Raw genomic sequence first — 23,154 nt, 5'->3', positions numbered from 1 at the left:
CCTCTGAGAAGCCGGCTAGGACAGCTGACTTTACTATGATGGATAACTAAGCTTGGTCTCCACGAGGTGCCAAACCTCCCTTTCCTGCAAGGGGATCTCATAAAAGAAACATTACAGCTTGATTCATTTTACCAAAATGTTCGACTTTTCAAGTGTCAGCAGTTAAGTATAAATTGTGAAACCAGGTATTCCTGAGAAGAGTGATGACAATGGCTTCCCCCGCTCTTTTTGGTCTCGTGGCATTCTCTTCTAAATGGTGTCATGGTAATTGGTGAATGGGAGCCTGGGGTGCTTCCCGCCACAAATACAGTGAAAAATGGTGTCTGCACCCTTGTGGATATGACCTGCTTGGAGGTACAGAGCTGAACTTGGTAACCTCTGGCTGGCTCTTCTTATTCCGATTCATTGTACTGGTTTAAGACCAACGCTCTGGGTTAGGTCCTGCTGAGTGGCCTTGGAAATCGACTTTCTGATCAGGATGAAAGTCTCCGCTGAAAGAGAAGGCTCTGGACAGAGGTGCCTTTTTCAGGGCTAGGTTGTAAAGTCAGCACATGAAACAAAAACTGCCTAGAGTCAAAATTACCCTTGAAACTCTTTTAAGTTGCCAAGGCCTGGGCTCTTAGAAACACAAAAGCCAGAAATTAACTACTTGTGTTTCTCTTTGTCTTTTGGCTGTGCTTTTCCCTTTACCCAGGGTGAGAGAGAATAAATATCTAGTTTGAAAGTAAGAGGACGACTGAGTAAACAAAGAGATTTATTTTATGTATGTTGGCGTATGTCTGTATGTGTGTCTGGTGTGTGTGTATACAAATGTATGTGTATATTTATATTTTTGGACAAGTACGTGTAGTTAAACTTGAGTAAGTGATACATGCAGGCTGGAACTACGCTGGACTTTAAGAATATCTAAGGGAGGCAAAAATAGAGTTGGTTTTGGCTTCTTAAATTGTTGAACATCACTGGTTATTGCACGTACCTCCAGACGAACAGTATCTGTAAATGATGATTCCCAAAGCTTTACAGATGGTCCTGAATATAACTGCAATTAAAATTCACTGCCTCAAGACTGCTGGGGCTCTGTTGGTTCTTATTACTCCAGTGTTTAATTGAAGTGTTACTCAAGGCTGAAAATAGTAAGCATGGCCAGAGACCTCCTAGTGTCTCTGTTTCTTTGGTCTTTAAGAGGAGGGTGTTGGGTGGTTGGGAGGTAGAAATGAGCCCCTTGTGCCTCCTCCTATGACTTCTCCTTGAACTAATGAGTAATTGTATTCAAAGCCCCTGTACACAGGGTGTCATATGAAGGTTACAGTTCCCCCCCCCCACACACACACACCCGTCAAGAGCTCCATGCTAAAAAAGGACTTGAAGGAGGCTCAAGAATACAGCTATTGGAGTAACTGTTATTACAAGTCCCTACTGCGATGACTCGGGGGCTAACGAGAAAGAGAATTATCTCCTGGTACTGTATGTGTATTTTTAATTCCTGCTGCCTCTTTCCCCTGACTCAGCCATCTGTGAGGTACCCTCCGACCCTACCACCTTCCTCCTCCCCCTAGCTGTACTTGCGGAATTCTAAAAATCTGGTTTATAAAACTGCCTTTTTTCTTACAATTCCCATTTCTTAATTCTAGTAGGCAGTGCTTCAGAGATTCTGGCTCTGGAATCCAAAAGCGTTGGCTCAAAACCTGCTCGGCCACTTTCAGCCTTGTAAGTGCAGCCCTCAGTTTCCTCCGTTTCCTCATTGGTGGACTCAGACCAGCTTCGAGCTCAGCAGACAGCCCGTGAGGCTTATGGAGCAGGAGGCAGTGACAGCAGTGATCACCCTTATCTTCCAGAGAATTTGGGCAAATTATGTGCATTCTTAGTGCCAGTGTGGGTTATGTGCCTGCAAAACCCTGTGAAAGACTCTGCACAGACTAATGGTGAGGAAATCTGGAAATGGAAAATCTCTATTGACAGCTGCATGAGCTGTCCTGAGCCTCAGTGTCCTCATCTCTAAATTGGGCATGATTCAAAAGTGACAGAATAACTTACTGCAGAGTTGGTTAGTTAAAGATAACATAAATAAAGTAACACAGTGAGAATTAAAACTTCTGTGGGAGTCATAGCCTTTTTAATGAAGCTACAATCTCCCTCCCCAGAAAAATGGTGTGTGCATACTCATCTCACACAAACACTTGTGTATACAATTTCAAGGGCACACAAAACTAGGTTAAACTCTCCCAATAAAAGAAGCAAAGGTAGGAAGGGACACCAAGCCCCTAAACTGGGCATATTATCAAAATGGGGAAGTGGAATTTGCCTGTGAGTTTTCTGGCAGAGACAGAGGAGAGAGGGGCAAAAAGAACTGCATTCCACAGTTTGTGTTTTTAACAAGAAAGACAGAGACAAAATGGTTTTTGGAATCAAACCCAAGCATGCTTTTCCTAAGAGGTGAATATACCATATGATTTGCTTTTGTTACTGTATTTTTTTTGGTTTGAGTCATTTTGGTTCCCAGATATAATGTTAATAGACTTTCTTAAAATTAAAAACAACACAAATGAATGATTAGGATTAGAGAGCAGGGCCGGTGTCACAGTGTGGAAGATAAAGACATAGGGTTTTTCTTTCTCCTCTTCTGAAACCCTCAGTCATCCCCTTTTCTGCTACAGGCAATGTGGTTATGCAAAGATTTCTTATTTGTATTTTCACTGATGCAACTGCAGGTTTTGAATTACGGAGAGTCTTTGCATAAAGACTAAAACAATAAAAACATAATTAGAATACATGGTATACAGCCGACTCCAGTTTTATTTTGCCCCAGCTCTGTATTTATGATAAATCACTAAACACGACCGATCTTTAGGGCGGGTGATTTTGGGTCTCCTTTCTCCATTGAGCGAAACCAGTGCCTGTGACTCGTGCCTGAATTTCCATTCTGCAAGTGTACAGTGGAACGGAATAATATTTGGCACAATGCAGTGCACAACTGAGCCACTAAATGGCTGATTTACTAAATTATTATTAGATGAGCCCTTGCTGCTCCAAATGAAAGTGCAGTCCCTGTCTTCCTCCATGGTGTGTTCAGATTGTTCTGTGTTTAAATATTCAGCATGAGGCTAATGCGAACTGATGAACTGAGACTATAAACATTCACTTTCAGTACAGACAGAGCAACAGAGATGAAACATATCATGTGGCCTGCGGAGGCGAAAATGATTTATATATAAGGATGTTGCTGCCTACTTCCATTACTTTAAGGTACTCTTAATTAGCATGGTGTTAGAAATGACTAATTCCCGTGTACAGGAAGAAGAGGCTGGGATTGTTATTTTTTTGCACACCAGTGAACAAGAAGCTACCCCAAGGATCTGCTGCCTATGTTGTGGTTCAGAACCTTGAGTTTTGGCGGGCTGCACCATGCCAGCAGAGTCTTATTTCTTCTGGGAGAACTATGGTTTCTAACATTCAGTGTTTTTCCTGTACCCACGCAAAGGGTCCACAGTCCCCCCTCAGTACCATCCACACCTCCGCAGTCCACCTTCCTTACCACCGGTATCTACCGCACTTACTCCACAGCCAACCCATCGCACCAGTCCCTTTACTGACACCTGCTGGAATGGAGAACCACCCTTGCTCTGTGGACAAAGATAACCCCCTCCGCCTTCCTCCCCTTTGAGGGCAGTTATAGGCAAGCACTTAAAATACCGTGATCACTTACAGTAGATTAGAATTTTTTATTGGTGCCCTGTTGCCATAACAACACAAAGACAGCAGATGACTTAAGCTAAGCTTGCAAAGCAAAAGGCTGCTCATCTGGCAGTTAAAATGAATACAGTTCATTTCACAAGTTTCCCATATGGACTCTTAGTGTATGGTAATGAGGAGACCATATGGTGAGAGAACATGCAGTGAGAACAATTGGGTTCCACTGAGTGGGAAGCGCGGAGAGAAAACCCGGGTGAGAGATTCCGGTGTGTGTGCTCTCTGGGTCCATCCAAGGTTTCGTTGAGGTTTGTTTGGGTTTGCGTTTGGGATGGTTGTGTTCCGTAGGGGTTTCGCATTTCTTAATCTGTTCCTTAATATGTCAGCTGCGTGAAATGACAAACATCTTGCAAATTTTGCAGTATCATTCATCACAAACTGTCAGCAGTGTTTGCAAATCTGACTTGCAAGATCTTTTAAATGTGTTGTGCTTAAAAGGCAACAGTACTAAGTTTTTAGACAAAGTGCAGGAAAATTTAAGCACTTCTGACAAGCAGAAACATTAACGGTAATCATTTTAAAAACACTCGCATCTTTTGCCTGTGTGTTTAGCTGTAAATAATGCTAGAATGTACAAAAGCTTTAAAGTAAAATTGTAATAAATACTTTTTATTATGTTTCATAAAGGATAACAAAAAAATGCTGTGCACTGTGTGCATGTGTTATCTATAGGTGCGGAGGTATGGAGAGACCCACTCTCCTCACTGCTCACCAGATTGGAAAGTAGGGGGGACAGCTTGAGAAAGGCTCTAAAGTCAATTCTGTACTATACATGCTTCATAAAAGATGAATATAAATGCATTAGTTAGACACGGTGAGCTAAATTAGAAGGTCAGGCAGGGCTGGGAGGGCTGAAAAATCACACAACCAATGAGTGTAATTACTCTTTTTTAAGTCTATTAAGTGGTGTTGTTCTATCAAGGCTCAAGGGTATAGGACATGAAGAACAAGATAAAGTAATGTGTATTTATTACTCCCACTGGATCAATTTACCAGATATTTTCAGCTCCATAAAGCAAAATACACAAATGCTGCCTTTGTTACTTTTCTCAAACTGCTTTATTTTCTCTAAAAGAGGGACTGGCTCTTGGAGAAGAGACACATTTGCCCTGTGGAGGTCCCCATGCCAACCCCTCTGGGCGGGGAAAGAGAGAAAGCTGGTGCATGTTTAAGCAGGATGGGGCTGAGGTTAGGCGCGGGACGGAGAGAGAAGCCTGTGGCCTCAAGGCAGAATTACTTGGGTTTCCAGAATTGGAGGGAAATGGGAACTTGATGCAGTGAGGCCCGAGGCCCTGCGTGCGAACCCTAGTTTTCCCATGTGCTTGCTGTGAGTGGCACACCGCCAGCCCTCTGCAAACTCTGACCCTGTGATGTGGGGTGTACCCATCTTGCCAGGAATAATAGCCCCCATATACTGAAGTCTCGCTATTCGCCGGAGAGACTCCGTTGCATAAATTATCTCATTAACACCCAACAGCCGCACTGTGGGACAGCTGCTTTATGAAGGAGGAACCTGAGTCTGGGAAGGTTGAGTCCGTGCACAGGCAGCACATGTGGTTTTCAAAATCCACGTCCACCTAACCTCAGAGTCTCCCCTCCTGACCTCTGTGCTTTTCAGAAACCTTGATAAAGCCATGCCAGGCACATTGAGGGCACAACGTACATGTCACCTATTCCCTGGGACTCACTGCAAACACACGAATGCCAGCCAAGCACAACGCCTCTGTACTAATGCTCACGGATCACTCAGGAAGACAGCTGACAAACCGAAAGGAGACAGAGACACCTCTGGCCTTCAAAACAGAGACAGCTAGCTCCTTTGCTCAATACTTCTGGATGGCCTCCTGCATTTCAGCATCTCAGCGCTTCTGAGTGACCATAGTCACCATCCCCCTCACCTCCACATGATAAGAAAAGTCAAGTTTCAGCCCAAAGTTGCTAAAAGTTCCTCTCCCTGCTGCCAGGATCCAGAGAGGAAGGCACATCTGTACGACAGAAGAGAATGCTGCAGCTTGAAACCCTCAGCTTGCCCTTCTCCACCTGCACATGAGAAAGGAAACCAACTCACACCTGGGCTTTGCATAATAACCATATTTTAAATCGGTGTGTATGGCAACTATCCCTGATGGTAGCTTTCAGGGACAAAAATCATCTGCAGAAGATTCCCATTTGCTCCCATTTTCTCATTTGGTAAATGGGAATGAGGTCTGCTTTCCCAACTTCTTTCACAAGAGGGGCTCCCATAAAACAAAGCATGTACAAGTTCTTTGAAAAAGCGCAAGCCAGTATACAAAGGCATATTATTATGGAAAGCTGTCTGCTTGGTCTTTGGAGCAGTTTCATTTGACAGAATATGTGGGTGGTTGTATGAATCTAGCTTTGTCTATTCACAAACACATGGGTTTAATAAAGCAGAGTTTGTTTTTTAAGGTGTGTGGTCCACAGCGCACTGAAACACTCCTGTTTGACAAACACTGACCACGATTCTAAGAAAGGCGGAGCCCGTTTTCATCCCTCAAACAATGGACAGCGGGACTATAAATCTCCCAGGTCCACAGGAATACCTCGTGCTGGCTCCATCCGCCACTTCCTGACCCTGCTCTTGAACTCTCACTCCACCTTCACATTCAGAGCCAAGAGGACACCACTCTGATCTGAGTCATAGAGAGAACTTCCTGGGGTGGGCTCCGGCCAAAGCCCTCGCACGGCGCAGTGGCTGGATGCAAGCTATGGAGTGTTTCCTTAACACACAAACCCATTGTGTCCTTGATTACTCTTCCCAAACCCAGGAAAGCAGGGCTGGAAATTTCACCCTCGGGCCACCAGAGATGAAGTGACACGTGCCTGGGCTATTTGTTCAACGTTTCTGAACGTGATGTGCAACCATGAAGATGTTTTTAAAAAGCAAATACACAAAACTCAACCATATATTCCTGTTTCTCTCCTTTCTTTATGAATAAGTACTGCTTGGGAGCTAGAGACCTCAACCATTAAACCAAGTCTGTCTCCTGTTTTTTCAGTAAATATTTATGGAGTGGCAGTGGTGGGCCAGAGACTACACCGTGTAACCCACGGGATTACTTCTTTTTATCGTGATGTGATCCAAGTAAAGTCTGCATGGTTATTTTACCCCCATTTTATAGATGAAGAAACTGAGGCACAGAAGATAAAGCATACAGCCCACTGCTGACCCAGATTGGGATTTCCTGAGTGGCAGAGATTGGTTAGGAGAGCTCTCCAAAGTCAGAGTCTCATTCTCACAGCTGGCAAATAATCATAGCTACTTTTTGTTGAGTGATAAATAAGTGATGAAGGCAACCCCCCAAAGAAGGAAACAAAGGGAAGAATCTGCTATGCACTCATGACTTCTTTCTACCACTCAGAAACCTTAGGTACTGACCACTGGGTGGACACACATTATTTACATCCTTGTGCTATAAAATTATCAGTTATTTTCCCATAGGAAATGCATGGGAGCTAGGTTCCTGCCAGACAAAGGAAACTAAAGATAATTCTCTCCATGGCACACCTATGCTGCAGAAGCAGAGGATCGGTCACTACTACCCTTAGATTCTCTAATTGCTCACTGAGAATAAGTCAGGGTGAAAGGGAAGGAGGTGTAAGGTGGAGGCCCCTTGCAAAGACAAGAATCTGAACAGACTGACACATCATAGGGCTTCTTCCTCAGGTGAAATGCTCTCAGTAAGTTTTTCTAAGTTGAATAGCACCCAGTGGAGGTAAAACTGCAATGGGAACTCAGGGCTAGGACTGAAGGCTCTGCAGTTCTTTCCCTAGGTTTAGGAGAGGTCAGACTTTGCTTGTCACAGTTCTTCCTCTCTTCTGGCAAGCAGGGCCCCTCACCACCCTGCCAGCCCCTCACATCTGTGCATCAGTTTCAGGGGGTGGGGTAACTTTCTCCTGGACAAGGCCCATTCTGACAGGTGGCCCTTCCTGCCCCACCATGCAGCAGACCCCACAGGTAAGATGTGATGATGAACTGATCACCTAAAGAAGTTTGCTGAGCCAGGAAGGATGCCAATTTCATTTTTGTAAGTTCTTTACAAGGGGAAACAGACCTGGAGATGACATATCTCTAGACTTACTGTGGCTTGTGTAGTCAATGAAATTTCATTGTGCATCGTCCTGCCCTTTGACATTCTTTAGCATTTAGCATTCTCTCCTCTGAGTCCTCACACAGCATTGGTTGTCCTTTTGTTAAATGTGGCTATTGTTTTCTGTTATGCATGGTGTTGTATATAGCAATATCTCCTACACATGGCCTGACTTCCTTGGGTACAGAGATTGAAATATCTCAAAACTGACAACAGTATAGAAGAGAAACCAATAGACATGCATTTCCTTTTTTCTGCACTGGCAATTAATGACAGATCACTGTATGACATATATCACTCTGACTGGAATTTCTGTTTAATGTCTCCCAATTGTGTCTTAGGTGGGATGTTTCTGGAGGGAAGAGGCTCATGTCACAGTGACACAAATGCAAGATCTGCCAATATGTTTTCCTTTGAGCTCTAGCTGCTCTCCCCTCACCAGGAATAAGTAAAGATTGTCATGGGGGTAGAAAGCAATATTCTGTTTCTTCTTGAGAAATGATATGATAGAATGATTAATAATCTGGACTTTGGAGCCAAGCTTTGTAGATCTGAATCTCAGTTCAGCAGTTTACATGTTGTGTGACCTTGGGCAATTGATTTAACCTCTATATAGTTACTTTCTTCTCTAAAGTAGAGGTGGTAATGGTACCAATCTCCAAGGGTTTTTAAGAGAAAGAAATCACACAAGTGGGCTTCCCAGGTGGTGCTAGTGGTAAAGAACCCACCTGACAATGTAGGAGACCTAAGAGACACAGGTTTGATCCCTGTGTCGGGAAGATCTCCTAGAGGAGGGCCTGGCAACCCACTCCAGTATCCTTGTTTGGAGAATCTCCATGGACAGAGGAGCCTGGTGGGCTATCGTTCTTGGGGTTGCAAAGAGTCAGAAATGACTGAAGCAACTTAGCATGTATGGACAATGACCCAAGTACAAATGAGTACAGCATTACCTGGCACATGAGTGCTTATTACTTTGATTACTCCTTACCTTTTTGTACTAAATACATAAAGCACAGAAATGCTGAGTTGCTTCTCTATGAAATTTTATCAGTAGCAAAGTTTTCTGCCAATCATCCAAGCCCACATCTCCAGAGACTACAAACCAAAGAGAAGGTATCCTACCTTTGGCAAACGCTCAGGGTCACCAGGGTGCCGGGGAATAACCTTCTGTAACCTCTGGAAACCATAATCAATGGTGGGTTCGTTGAGCGCTACAAAGAAGAAGCCACACAATTAGAACAATTTCAGGAAATAAAGCAGCATATGATTTGCAGCACTTATGGTGTGGAAATAACTGGGAAGTACAAGGTTTCATTGATACTTTTGAATTAGATCATAAATGATGGACAGATGATCCCTTTTGTTGAATACTTCTACCATCTCTTTACCATGGTAGGGACTGACTCACTCTAAAGAACATGAGAAGCAGGTCCTGAACTTTGCTCTTCTGGCCAAATTCTATATCTCTTACATTGTTGAAGGTAGAGAGTAAAATGGAATTGGATATGAGGTTATAGGATTTCCTTTAGTCAGAAGGTTGGGTTAAAACACTGGAAGGCTTGTCCAGGGGTGTTTACAGTCATAAACAGCAAAAGTATCTACTTAGCTACAAAATATTGAGTGGCCCTCAGCTGATAGAGGATCTCAATGCCAGCAGTGACAATTAAGCAAGAGTGTGGCGATGGGCACAGGAGACTGGATCTTCTCAGCATGCAAAGCCTGTGCTACCCTTGGGAGACTCTGAAAAGAGACAGGCATTGAAAATGCCCTTGATATGACACCCTCACGTCTAAGATGACAGACTGATGCGCCAGCATCAACATTATTTCAGGAAAAGGCTCACCCCCGTGGAGCAACTAGCTTAGAACAGCTGGGTCTCCAAGACGAATTTTTAAAAAGAGTAAAAGAAGAGCATAATACTTGGAGATAGTGGGCCTTTCTGTACCCTAATTGACTACACTTTCTTCAAAGCATCCTTAAATTCAACTCGCCACAAAGTGGACTCTGGTATATCATTTTCAAAGTTCCTCCCCGGGATATGAAATGTCTCCAGCCTTCCTTTCCTGACCAGAAAAAGATGGCAGCTCCATCCTCTACCTCATCCCTCATCTCCTCTAAGTAATGGATGGGTGTGGGGTTTGTTCTTTTATTTTTAGTGTAACCAAAGTATTCAAACGCATAGTTTCTCCCTTACTGAATAAAAAGACAATCTTTGTAGTTCTGACATTTTGCTATACATTTAGAAAACAAGGTGCCACATGCTTTACTTAAAATGCATTTCCATTAACCTAAATTTTAAAACTAAGATTCATACTACTGCTAACTTTAAAAAACTGTATTAAATTCAAATAGGTCCCAAGGCTAATGGAAGCAATTTGTATACCAAACCAAACTGACTGGCCCACTTTTCAAAATACAGGTATGATAATCTTGTGGTTTTAAAAGGACATTTAAATTGAAAGACTGTGAATTTAGTACATAATTATACCAATAGAACCCTTTAACTTGTCAACCTGTAAATCTAAAAGGCTATCAATCATTTCTAAAGAGGAAATAAACCTTAAAATTCCTTGATTGACAGTGCTTACTTTTTATGTAAGAAAAAAAAATGAAGGGAAAAAAAGGCTGCATAAAGTGGCCAGAAATCCATTTACAAAAGTACATTGTTTTACATAGGTGAGTAAAAAGCCAATAATTACATCTCCAAAAGACATATAAATCAGAGTAAGTACTTTTTCCTCACTTGTGTATTTTAAGTTGGAGTGAACTTTAGGTAACTTTTTATGAAGATTTCTTTTACCCAAATGCGGTGCTTGTTGAAGTTGTTAATAAACTAGCATTTTCATTTAAGATAATGTAATCATTTTTGCAAATATGAGATTTAGCCATTTCTCACACGTTCTCCTCCTCCCTACTACCACTTCCAAATGGTAAACTTTCAATCTGTCTTTTGCGGAAATTAACTAAAATTACACCCAGGTGAACCAAACCTCTCTATACTAGTATATGAGTTAAGGCATAATATTTATTATTCCTCCCATTTTATGAATTACTTTCTAAACCCTTGAGAAGAATTCTTTTTTCAAATTAGACTTGTAGAGAAAAAGCCATAGAATTCTTTATGCAGGGAAGCTGTGACTCATAAAATCCCCAGTATTTAATCAAGAAATGCACAAGAGCAACAGGAATGAGTGCCTAGGTTAACCTGTATATCACATGTCTCCCACCCATAATGCTAATTGCCAACAAAGATGTTTAACCATAAAAGCAGCTTTAGTCAATTAAACGTATCATTTTAATACCTAAAGACATAGTTCAGCATGCTGAAAAGTCTAATTCTTGGTTTTATTTTTCAGTGTAAGCCACCAATAAAACTTGACTTGTCGACCTACCCCTTCAGTTGTTTGCATAATGAATTAATTCCTACTGTGTCAAAAAACTCATGGTTGTTAACTGAACGACTGCCTGATGTATTAGGGGGAGGATGTATTTTCTCTGACTACAGGACCAACTCACAGCAGAATGACTGACATTCAGTATCCACAATTAAAAGAACTGATTCAAATATCATATGGAACTAATAGCTAAAGAGCTGAGGAGCAGTCATTCTGCTGCCACAAACAGTAATTGAATTAGATATATTAAACTCATTATTCAAAGAAAAATAAGCATCTAGTCTATGGAAGTATGCTATGTGAGGGGAAATATTTTAGGAAGAGGGACAAAGGCTTTTAATTTATTTCCCATGCCTTTATGATTTGCTCTACACTCATATTTTTTATTAACCTGCCCTCAATTTAGGTACTGAATATTTCGATGGCATTGTCCGGTGCTGTAAACAAAGATAACACGAAAGATATGTAAGCAAAGCTCATCGTCTTAATTCAAAGTTGCCTGATGATTTCTCTGACTGCACTGACTAAAGAAAAGTATTAAACCAATTACCGATTGAGAAGGGCCATCTGATAAAGATGTTACTTATAAAAAATAAAACCCTGAAAACTGATTAACAGTCTAGGGAGGGGGATGGCTAAATTATGGCACACCCATAGGAATATGATGGAGTCCTCAAAAGAAATGCTTTGGGGAAAACATAGGAAAATATATTTAGTGGCATAAAATATATTGCCATGCCAAGAAGCGGATCACAGAAGCATTTTGCCGTATGGCTACTTTTTTTTTAATGAACATATACAGAGAAGAAAGAAAAGGTTTCTGTGTATAAACTGCTTAACAGTAGTTCTAAGAAGTAAGTCTTAAAGTGTTTTTCTTCCTTCTCTTTGTGCTGTGCATTGTATACATTTTCCACAATGAACATATATTACTTTTATAATCAGAGAAAAAGGTTAAGAGCAAGAGATTGTTCCCAAGATGGAATCTGACCTGCTTGTATAAAGTAATGACATAAGAAACTTTGCCTTAAAAGGGGTCTGTATACCCTTCAATAACCTTGCCTAGGTTATTACAGACCATAAGAAAAATAAGTAGTATACTTTCAGCCAGTTGTATAAATATGTGACTATTCATAAACTCTCTGCAAATCAACAGAGAGGGTAACGGGGAGGAATCATAAAGAATGGTATATTTATTTTCATCAGTGGGGGTAGTCGTACCTTAGGGACATACATCTACTCTGCAAGAATGTAATATAAAGTTAATCCTTCAACAAAGTGACTTCATTGTATTCAAGCACAGGGCTCAGGGGGCCCAGAAGAAACGTAACTAGTCAGTTTTTTCCCCTCAAAATTTGGGACAATTCTGAGAATTCGGTAGAGAAAGAATAAAACTTAATCAGACATGATTAGTCACAAAGTATCAGTATCTTAGGTTGTAAAAAGAAAAAACAAATTGTCAACTGCAAAAGGATTGCAATGATGAGAGCCCCTCACGGCCCCCGATTTCCAAACACTGAGTCCACACTCTGAATAGGGTTTGAGAGGCTGTTATCCCAAATCAGCTAGAGATGGTAACAGAAAAAGAGAGGCTCAGAGGTTTAGAAAAATCCATAATCCCAAAGATGAAAAGCTTCCATTTTTAAATCAGAATAATAAAATGGAACCAATGAGGGTACTTTAAAAATTCCATAAGATAAGACTACCCTGGTGGTTCAGTGGTTAAGATAGTGCTCCCAGTGCAGAGGGCATGCATTAAATACCTGGTCAGGGAACTAAGATGCCACATGGAACAGGGGAAAAGAAAAATAAGAGGAAAAAATTCCACAAGATAATTAATTGTCCATTGATTCTATAATCATTTTTAGTACCTCCCATGTGTTCAGAAGATGATGATAGGAATTAACTCTTTTATGTCACATAAGCCCTTAAATCTGAGAAGGCAATGGCAAGCCGCTCCAGTACTCTTGCCTAGAAAATCACATGGACAAAGGAGCCTGGTGGGCTGCAGTCCATGGGGTCGCTACTAGTCGGACACGACTGAGCGACTTCACTTTCACTTTTCACTTTCACACATTGGAGAAGGAAATGGCAACCCACTCCAGTGTTCTTGCCTGGAGAATCCCAGGGACGGAGGAGCCTGGTGGGCTGTGATCTATGGGATCACACAGAGTCAGACACGACTGACGTGACTTAGCAGCAGCAGCAAGCCCTTAAATGATGTCAGTGACATCACCAACTTGATAGACATGAGTTTGAGCAAGCCCTAGGAGTCGGTAATGGACAGGGAAGCCTGGCATGCTGCAGTCCATGGGGTCACAAAGAGTCAAACACAACTGAACGACTGAACTGAACAGTAGCCCTTAAAAATAAAAGACACACGTACCCAAATGTTCACTGCAGCACTGTTTACAATAGCCAGAACATGGAAGAAACCTAGATGTCCACTGACGGATGAATGGATAAAAAAGTTGTGACAGATATATACAATGGAATAATACTCAGCCACAAAAGGGAACAAATTTGAGTCGGTTCTAGTGAGGTGGATGAACCCAGAGCCTGTTACAGAGAGTAAAGTAAGTCAGAATAGCAAGTATCTTGTACAAACACATATATATGGGCTCTAGAAAAACGGTAATGATGAACCTATTGGTAAGGCAGCAGCAGACACATAGACATAGGGAACAGACTTGGAGACACAGCGGGGGGAAGGAAAGGGTAGGATGAACTGAGAGAGTGGCAGTGAAGCATATATTACTGTATGTAAAATAGCCAGTGAGAATTTGCTGTATGATGCAAGGGAGCTCAACTCAGTGCTCTGTGACAACCTAGAGGGGTGGATGGGGTGGGAGGAGGAAGGAAGTTTCAAGAGGGTGGGGACATGTTTACCTATGACTGATTCATGTTGACGTATGACAGAAATTGATACAACACTGTAAAGCAATTATCCTCCAATTAAAAATAAATAAAAAATAAACTGAGAGGTGTATATAATCTCACCCTAAAGAGAGATGAACTGCTATGATTGTAGGGTTGTAACCCAGCTCCAGCTCCCTTGGCCAGGCTTTCTTCCTGCTCAGCAATGCATCCTCCTCTTGCCTCCCTGATGGTCAGACGGTGGGTCACCCCTCTGCTCCTCTCTCTGACACTAGGATCACACTCCACTCCACAGGGCCATGTGGATTGAAAGACTGGTCAGACTACTGCAGAGCCGCAAATATTCGCATTCAAGATTTCCTGCCCTGATCACTCTTAGAGGTAGATACATATTAGCCAAGAAAGCTTAATACGACCTCATGGAGCTGTGTACATACAGACAATACAGGAAGTCTGAAACTTCCTATCAAGGCACAAAAGTCGAGATTAAATGACTCTACACAACAGAGCAAGCTTGCAGGGCAGATTATCAGCTGACATTTCAGCAGGGTCCTCTCTCAGCTATGACAGGATACCGGGGAATGGGTATTGGGAGGAAGCATAGGATCCATGCAACAAGGAGGCTCACTAACACTGGAGTCATTACTTTTCAAAAAGGAAAAGTTAAATAATAGCTTAGAAAACATCAAAGCACTTCATATGGCCTTACGTAGGGTCAGCTTATATGGCTCTGGGTTCCCTCACAATCTCCAATTCCACTAAAGGAAACCAGCAACTTTCCATGCAGAACCAGGCTACACAGAGCCCTTCCCCCTGGGGCTTCAACCAAGGTTCTGGTCAAGATGGAAGAGCTCTGGTTATACAAAGCTATTTACAGGGTTCAAATGTCCATGTGGCCACATGCAAAGAAAATTTAGAATAATACAAGCAAATTTAATATACTATTCACAATGACAAGATTACAAAACTCAATCTAAACATCTGGTAACGAGTCAATCCCAATAAAATATGTGGATTGTGGCCTTTTCATGCCTTTAGTTGTCATTTCTTTAATCCACTTCAAAAACACATCAAATAAAAATCTTTAAGAGGACTTATTTGCAAATTAAAATCGTGTAATCAAGACAAATGCATTCTCAGCTATGAGAACTGAGTTTTCTCTTTGCCAAGTTGCCTTTTAGAGAAAATACTCCTCAGTCCTCCTTAACTTCTGGAATAGGTACCCCTGGAAACAACGGAAATAAAAGGCAAGAGAGTTGTGTTCCCCAGTATCAGGGGAACAGCGCTTTGGGTGTCATTCCAACATGAGCGCTCAGAGTCCCCTTGCTTTTATGGCTCACTGACTCACTGCAGTGCTTTAACATATTTTCTGGGGTTTTAATTTCCTTTTTTTAATGGTTGTGTGACATGATGTCATTTTGACTGGAAATAAAAAGAAATGCAGATATTAGAAAGGTAATATTTATATTCTATTGCCATTTAATGTCCAAACAAATATCTAGACTCAATGCCAAGTAATAAATAAGGCCTCATAGCAGAGGCAATGATAAAACCAGCACCTGGGTCTCCACGCTTCCCTGGTGACTACTCTATATTTGAACTAAGGGAACAGCAGCAGAGCATTTCCCTTCAAGGCAGATCCATTCTGGGGATAAGAGTTATTACATATGTGTTAGGCAGAGTCTTTTTGTTCCATAATGGCCCTATTTTTCCCTCAGTCACTAAATTAACAACCAGAGGTGAACAATAAAACAGCAAGTTATCTTCAGGAACCTATCTTTAAGACTGACTTGAAAAGATATAAACCTCAAAATCAACCAGAAACCTAAACAAGAGCCAGAAATATGCTTATTGAAGAAACATGTTGCATTCCCAGCCGCGTGGATGTTTCATCCCTCGCCTAAATATGTAGGGCACACAGGTATTCCAGGTTGCCTCTTCCCGGAAGGGATACACTCCCTAAGAAACCTAACACCAAACCCCTTGCAAGCAGAGCCCCTGCTTTCAGTGTGAAATGCTTTCACAGCCTGGCGCCCTGCCCCAGGAGCCAGGGAGGCTCAGAGGAGCTTTAGGAAGAGGCTCACTGAACTGCAGAAAGCTGTCACTGAACCAGAAGGGTGTCAGGATAAAGCCAACATGGGCAGAATTTACCAATAGAGGAGCCAAAGAAAAATGTCCAAACTGGCTCTGAACATGCTCTGATTTCTTATTTGTAGTCTTCAAACCTCTTGATGTGAAGCAACAGCACTGAGACTTAAAAGTAAAGCAAAGGAAGTAATACCTTTCTCTGCTGTAGGTCCCATCAGAGGTACAGCTGGCTTGTGTGGCTGCATTCTCTTTACAGAGACTGGAGCCGGGAGCCTGCGAGGTAGGGACTGGAGAGAGGATAGGAGCCGCAAAGTGGATCAGAGCCCAGTATGAAGAAATGCACGGGCTCTGGGAGAGAGAGGTGGAAGACCCTGAGGACTGTCACTTGGAATGCTTTTAAAAGGACTGCATATATTTGGAAATTAATAACTCCTCCAGAAGGGAAAGCAATCAAGAGCAGGAAGCAAGAATTAAGAGCAACTTGTTTTTGTTTTCCAACATGGAAAAAGCTTTACTGTTTTCCTAAAAGGAACATATTCTTATTGTATAAAAAATACAAAAGAAATGCAAAACAGTGGGAAAAGCCCCAAAATAGATAAACTTTTGAGTGAGTGAGTGAGAGTCGCTCAGTCATGTCCGACTCTTTGCAAACCCATGGACTGTAGCCTGCCAGGCTCCCCTGTCCATGGAATTCTCTAGGCAAGAATACTGGAGTGGGTTGCTATTTATTAGTGTGTAGGCTTTCAGGCATTCTTACAATATTGGTTTATATAAATACAGATTATACACATATTCATATCCATCTCTTTCTTTTTAATGGTTGTAGCATATTATATGGATGTCCATAAAACTTACGCAATAAATTCCCTGTTAGTGGGAATGCATTTTTCCCCCAAAATTTCACTGCTTAAGTGTTGTAATGAATAACATTCAGGAGAAATTCTTGGATAAAAGAATATATACATTTCAAGACTTTAGATTCATATATTTCCTAACAGTCTTTCATAAAATGTATACCAATGTACCTGTCGATGGGTTACTTTTGAAGGCATCTGCAAAAGAAAACTAATTTTTAAGATTAGTTCATTCCTGAACTCAATTATTCTCTAAGTTATAAGGACCTCTGAACATTTTTAATAGATGTTAAAGATCACAATGATTGCTTGGAGAAGTGTCATTTCAAACACACCCCGAGGTCATATAAGACCCTTTTCCCAGTAATATCCTAGCGCTTTATAGACCTTATCTCATTGATTCCTTTACTATGCCCCTGACATAAATGTTAAAATTTATTACTCCCAACCTGAAGGAGAGAAACTGAGGCACAGGAAGAGCTGGCTGCAGGAATCAGAACAAAAGCCTCAGTGTTCTACTAACTAGGCCAAAAAGACAACTATTTTAATATTGATAAATCTCAATTAGCAGCATATTGACAAGTCCAGCTACCAAATCAATTAAATGGCACCTTTTTTAAAAACTAAGTATCCGTGCAACAGAAACGCAGCGCTAGGAGGAATCCTTGTGCTGGACTCCTGACTTACAGGTGAACACGCACTTGGCCTGATTTCTTAAAGCTCACTCTGTCAATAAGCACAAATCTATTGGAGAAGCCCCCCTGGCATTTTAAACTTGCCTCCCAAATGATTAAGAAACTGTGCTTTCTGTCTCATGAAGTTCTTCTTATTGGTCTGAGCTGTGCTCTCAAAAGTTGATTTGTCTTTTGAGAAAAAGAGGTACATAATGCTGTTGAAATCCATTAAACTGACTTATTTCCTACCACAACCAATTGGTATTTTCTAGAAGATCTTTGATGAGAGGCAAAAGTGGAGCATTTCTTAAACATACCCCCTTTTTGCCCTGGAGGGTTATACTCTTATCTAAAATGGGAAGTAGGTGAATGTACAATCATTAGGGACAACTGTACTGCTGTCTAATTGTGATGAAGTTGATGAGGTTGCCCCGGTTACTACATATGATATGCAGTTTGGCCTTCCAGGATCCTTAGTTTTCCAAATATGATGCAAGTTTAACTGAAATTAAATCCCTCAAGCAAACAGAAACTTAAAGATCTCCAGGATTTTTTTTTTTTTTTGCCTTTCAATCTCTTCCATTTTGAAGTTTCTTTTTTTAATTAATCACTTATGATTAGGTTTCAAAGCCACACCTGCTCAATTGAATGCAAAGAGGACAGCTGTCAGTGTGTAATGGATGCTGTTGTTTTAAGAATTGGAGGCCAACACATTCTGTCTTTCTTCCTTAATGTTTAAAGGTAAATCCATCATTCTCTTCCCTACTGGCATATCTTCTGATATAACAAGAGTAATATTCCTTCTATAATTGTTCTTCAGATTTCTTCCCAAAGAGTTTTGACAATAACTGTTATCAAGGGGGTAAAATCACCCACCCTGTCTGATAAACATGTTTTCTTGTGTTCCCACCCAAGCGAGTGCTTGACACTGTACTTTCATCATCCAGTGTGTGTTCAGAATGAGCTTAGAACAGCAATTGCCGGGAATAGGCAGGCGATAAACCGCATTGATTTAACACATCTTGTTTTCAATCATGCTCGGATTTTCTGAGCACGCATTTTTCCTGTACTCCGGCTTGTAGCTTTTATCTGACGAGCTGATCCCTTTTCACTGGAAAATGAAAAGGTCGCACAATAAGACACGGTTTACTGGAACTTGAACGCGCACCAGGGAAAGTATTTTAGATAAATACTGTCAGACATAGTGGAGCTGAATTTCAACAACGCAATTGTTAAACAACAATACTTATTACTCTCCTAGAACAAGCTACCAGCGTCTTATAGTTCTCAGCAGGGAAGAGCACTGAGTCAGGCGCCAAAGCTCAGAAAGCCCGCTCTGTGCCTCGCGCTAACAGCACGGAGTTTGGGGCTGCGGTCCCACTTGGGACAGTTAATATCACAACTCAAAAAACTACTGCCACCGTCACACAGTTGCTTCCTCTAAGCCAGTGGGCAGGCTTCAGAAGAGCCGGGTGACGAAGTCACAGCAGAGTTCTGCAGACAGATTGGGAGGGGAGAAAAAGATCCCAAGAAAAGTGACCAAAATGTGATAGCAAAGAGCCTATTAATTCTACTAAGAAGATAGGAGAGTACTTGTGACCAATGGATATTTGAGGATTAAGTACTTATTTGGTTATATTCTAATAGACTCAAAGAGAACGTGTAACAAGTATGCTGTGTGGAGTGTTAATAATGGCCTTGCAGATAAGCCCAGAGGTTTTTGTCAGCCTGGACTCCAACCTTAATAGCATGTGATATAAAATAAATGAAGTCAGCCTTCTTCAGTGTTGACCCAACCTAGTGATTATTATTACTGCCTATCATTAGCCTTTGGTTTAGCCAGAAAGTCTGCTCTGCCTGAGTGTTTGAGGCTGGAATCCTACCTTTTCAACCTCAACACACATCCTGAATGTATTATATCTCTATTCATTTTCTGTGCTAGAGCTTCTTGAACTTTCTCCCTTCACAGTTATTATTAGGCATCTCAATAATTTTTTCACAAAGCCAAAAGAAATGCCCAACAATTCTGTTTAACTAACTACTTAGGTCCAAATAGATTAGTATTTATATCCTCACATCTTAACATTTATATCCTAATAGCTTAGTTTTTTGAAAAAAAAGAAATGGAAATTAAAAATAATATAATAATACTTTTAATTCATCCTAAAATCATCACAGGAACTTACTCGTGGGATGTGTGCTCCTACTGAGCACAGCACAACTTCTCAAAGTTTCAAGTAAGATCGGACATTGATACCCACTTCTCTATTCCAACCTGATTTTCACAGCAACTGCTGAAAACTCAGCAAAGTTATGATTCTATCAAAAGGAAAGCAGTGCAATCTAATATTGAGCTCTGAACCACCTGGCACTAGTAGCTTGTCTGATACCTCACAAAGTACCACTTGTTTTCCTTTCATTTAAACAGCCCACGTCACCCTGGACATTTGCAGGGGCACCTGGTGCATAAGTTTAAGGAAACATGGACTACTTAGAAGCATAGAATCAATTAAATGCTAAGATGCTACAAGGATCCGTTGCATTCATTGTGTCTTTTGTTCTAATTATTAATATAATAACAGCACCAGCTAACACTTCCTAAGGACTGACTATGCACTATACAGATTAACCTATCTGCTCTTTACCAAAACCTTAAAGGGAAGTGTAATTGTTATTCTCATTATACAGAGACGGATACTGAGGCCTAGAGGAATTAAACATTTCACCTCAATCCACAGAGCTAATGAGTGAAAGGCCAGAGATTCAAGAGCAGTGAGTCTGCCTCCCAAGGCTTGTGCTTAACCTCTTTGATAGAAGAGCCTAGCTAAGACAACCAAGAGGTCTCCAGGACAGGCCTCTAACAAGTTTAGACCTGCAGTACTCCTCTAACGTTTTCTTGCTCCCAGTATACCCCTCTATGTACAGTCTGTTCTAATTCTTACTTTTGTCCCAATTTATGTCCTACTCTAGCCTCATTTGACTTGCATTCCTTTAACAGCACACTTCCTGCCTCTGTTCCAATCCTTTAGAGTAAGACAGAGCTAGATTATCATCCGGGCTATGGGACTGACCAGCTATGCGCCTTCTGGAAAAGTCACATTCTTTAAGTCTCCTAGTATTGTGAAGATGTGATATAATACTATTTGTGTAACGCTTTGCACACAGAAAAATCCTCAATAGGCAGTTGTTATTACTAATAACAGAATACCTGAGATGATCTTGAAATAGGGGCAGATGTGGGGAATACAGGAATAACTAGATATATTTATGTATTCTCCACCCTCAAGAAACTCCAGAGGCTAGAAGGACATAAAGACAGAAACGGAATTCTGTAACAATGTGATAATTACACTATGAGAATGCAGAATTAAAAGGGAACATCACGTATTCTTCACTTGTCTTTGAGATTCAGCCTTTCCTCCCCTACTCACACTAATAGGAAATTACAGTTCAAAGAATTCCACCACTTCTGACTCTCAAATGTTACTCTGAAACAGAGCTCTATCTGGAATAGGACATAATTATTTTAAAACCATATAAATTTTGTGATAAAATGGAAACAAAATATAGGTGGGAGATACCTAATTCAACTGGGATTTTTATCCCAGAGATGAGTTGTTTTACATTGCTTAATTAATTCAATAAGATTGAGTACTTGCTATATACAACCAGGTGCTAAAGAAAATGAAAACGAGAGAGAGAGAGAAGTACAACACAGACGTAGTTCTCCATGTGATGTCCAGCCAGGAGATGGTTCCATCTGAAAACTCTCCCAGGCACTGTGATGTGCCCGAGAAGAGTTTATAATCCAGGGAAGACAGGACTATAATCGGTCACTCAAAAAGATACAAAACTGTAGCATTACTAATGCAGTAATAGTATACTGCACAGGAGAAGGGAAAAATAATCATCTGTACTGGAGTCAAGGAAACAGAAACCCAAGAGGTCATGTCTGAGTTGGACGTATAAGGACAAGTAGGATTTTACTACTGAAAAGGGTGGGGAAAGAATCTGAGACAAAAGAAACAGCAAGAGCAAAGGCAAAGAGATATAAAAGGATATGATGTGTTCAGATATGATTAGATAGTCCAGTTTGGGGAAACCATAGTTCATATATTGGGAGTAGGCTGTTGAAGGGTAACCATGACTAACAGTATTGGCCTGGAGGGCCTTGCTAAGAAATCTACCTGGTGAGTAACAATGGGCTATTAAAGATGTTCCATATCACAGAAGAGACACAATCAGATCTATATTTCAAAGACACAACCATAGGAGTCCAGTAAAAGATGGATTTTAAACTCGGAACTATCACAATAATCCAAATGGAAAATCAAAGACCAACTAATAATGAGGCGGTCATGGAGAGAAAGGTAGACTTCAGAGATGTTATAGAATATGTTTCATGATTTCAGTTACATGGTAGATGTGAGGGATTATAAAAAGTGGAGGATGATTCTGACATTTCTAATGTATCTGACTAGGTGAACAGAGTGGCCATTCAGCAGGATAAAGAATGGAAGAAGAAAACTATCCACAGAAGGAAAAATCATGAGTTCAACATCAGAAATGCTGAATTTGGGGTACCAATAAGATATCCATGTGAAAATGTTTAGTAGACAGTTGGAAATAAAGAACTGATATTCAGGGAAAAGATCAAGGATGGACTTAAAAATAACACATTATCTGTAACACTGAGATATAGGTAATAGCTGAAACCATCCATGTGAGACGAGAACAAAGAACACACAGTGCTATGGGGAATGCCAGCAGTTAAGGAATAGTTTGAGAAAGATTCAGAGACAAAAAAAGGTAGATACAAAACAAAGAAAGAAATATCAAGAAAGAATAATGTCCCCACAAATCGAATGAGGAGCTTAAAATTGTCCACACCATCTAGTGTAGCTGGGTACTCGACCAGGAGAGGGCTAGGGAGGAAGGAGCTGTCAAAAGAGACCACTCCAAGATGAAGACTCGTGACTACTTTAACCCAGAGGCTCTGACTTTCTTGTGTCTCACTCAATAACCCCCAAATACAAAGATCCAAGTACATCAAATCGGTAAGGGATGAAGGCAAAGCTATTTGCCCAGCTGAAGCTTAGCTAATCACAAGAGGCGGAAGAGAGAAGAGGACATTCAGCCCTGATTGGAGTCACCTCGGTCCTAAAGGAAAGTGTAGAACTCCAGGTGCCCTGAGACAAAAACTATGACGCCAAGTTCACGTCTAGGTCTGGCCATTTCTCTTGGAAATTGGAAGGTATAGTTGGAAGGGTGAGGATGACGGGATTTTCCATAGCTCTTGAGTTTTTCTGCTCCCAGCCTTGATGCCTGTCTTCTCAGAAGTGGACAGAACCCAGTTAACCCCTCACAGCACCCAGTTAGGCTCTACTGCTTCGAACCTACTCTACATATG

At 41.1% G+C, this 23,154-nt stretch overlaps 1 protein-coding gene across 7 annotated transcripts in view; it reads right to left on the bottom strand.

Moving 5' to 3' along the window:
* Positions 1-23,154, bottom strand: part of EBF1 (EBF transcription factor 1) — a 419,723-nt gene that overhangs the window by 24,719 nt on the left and 371,850 nt on the right. For all 7 annotated transcript variants that reach the window (XM_055429599.2, XM_088838533.1, XM_088838534.1 and 4 more), the window contains exon 11: positions 8,982-9,070. In XM_055429599.2, the coding sequence (XP_055285574.1) occupies positions 8,982-9,070 (89 nt within the window). The remainder of the gene's footprint in view (positions 1-8,981; positions 9,071-23,154) is intronic.

Source organism: Moschus berezovskii, chromosome 8 (genome assembly GCF_049115385.1).
Source record: "Moschus berezovskii isolate FMDL1 chromosome 8, NW_MosBer_1.0, whole genome shotgun sequence".
NCBI lineage: Eukaryota > Metazoa > Chordata > Mammalia > Artiodactyla > Moschidae > Moschus > Moschus berezovskii.
This window is presented reverse-complemented; position numbering and strand designations above follow the sequence as displayed.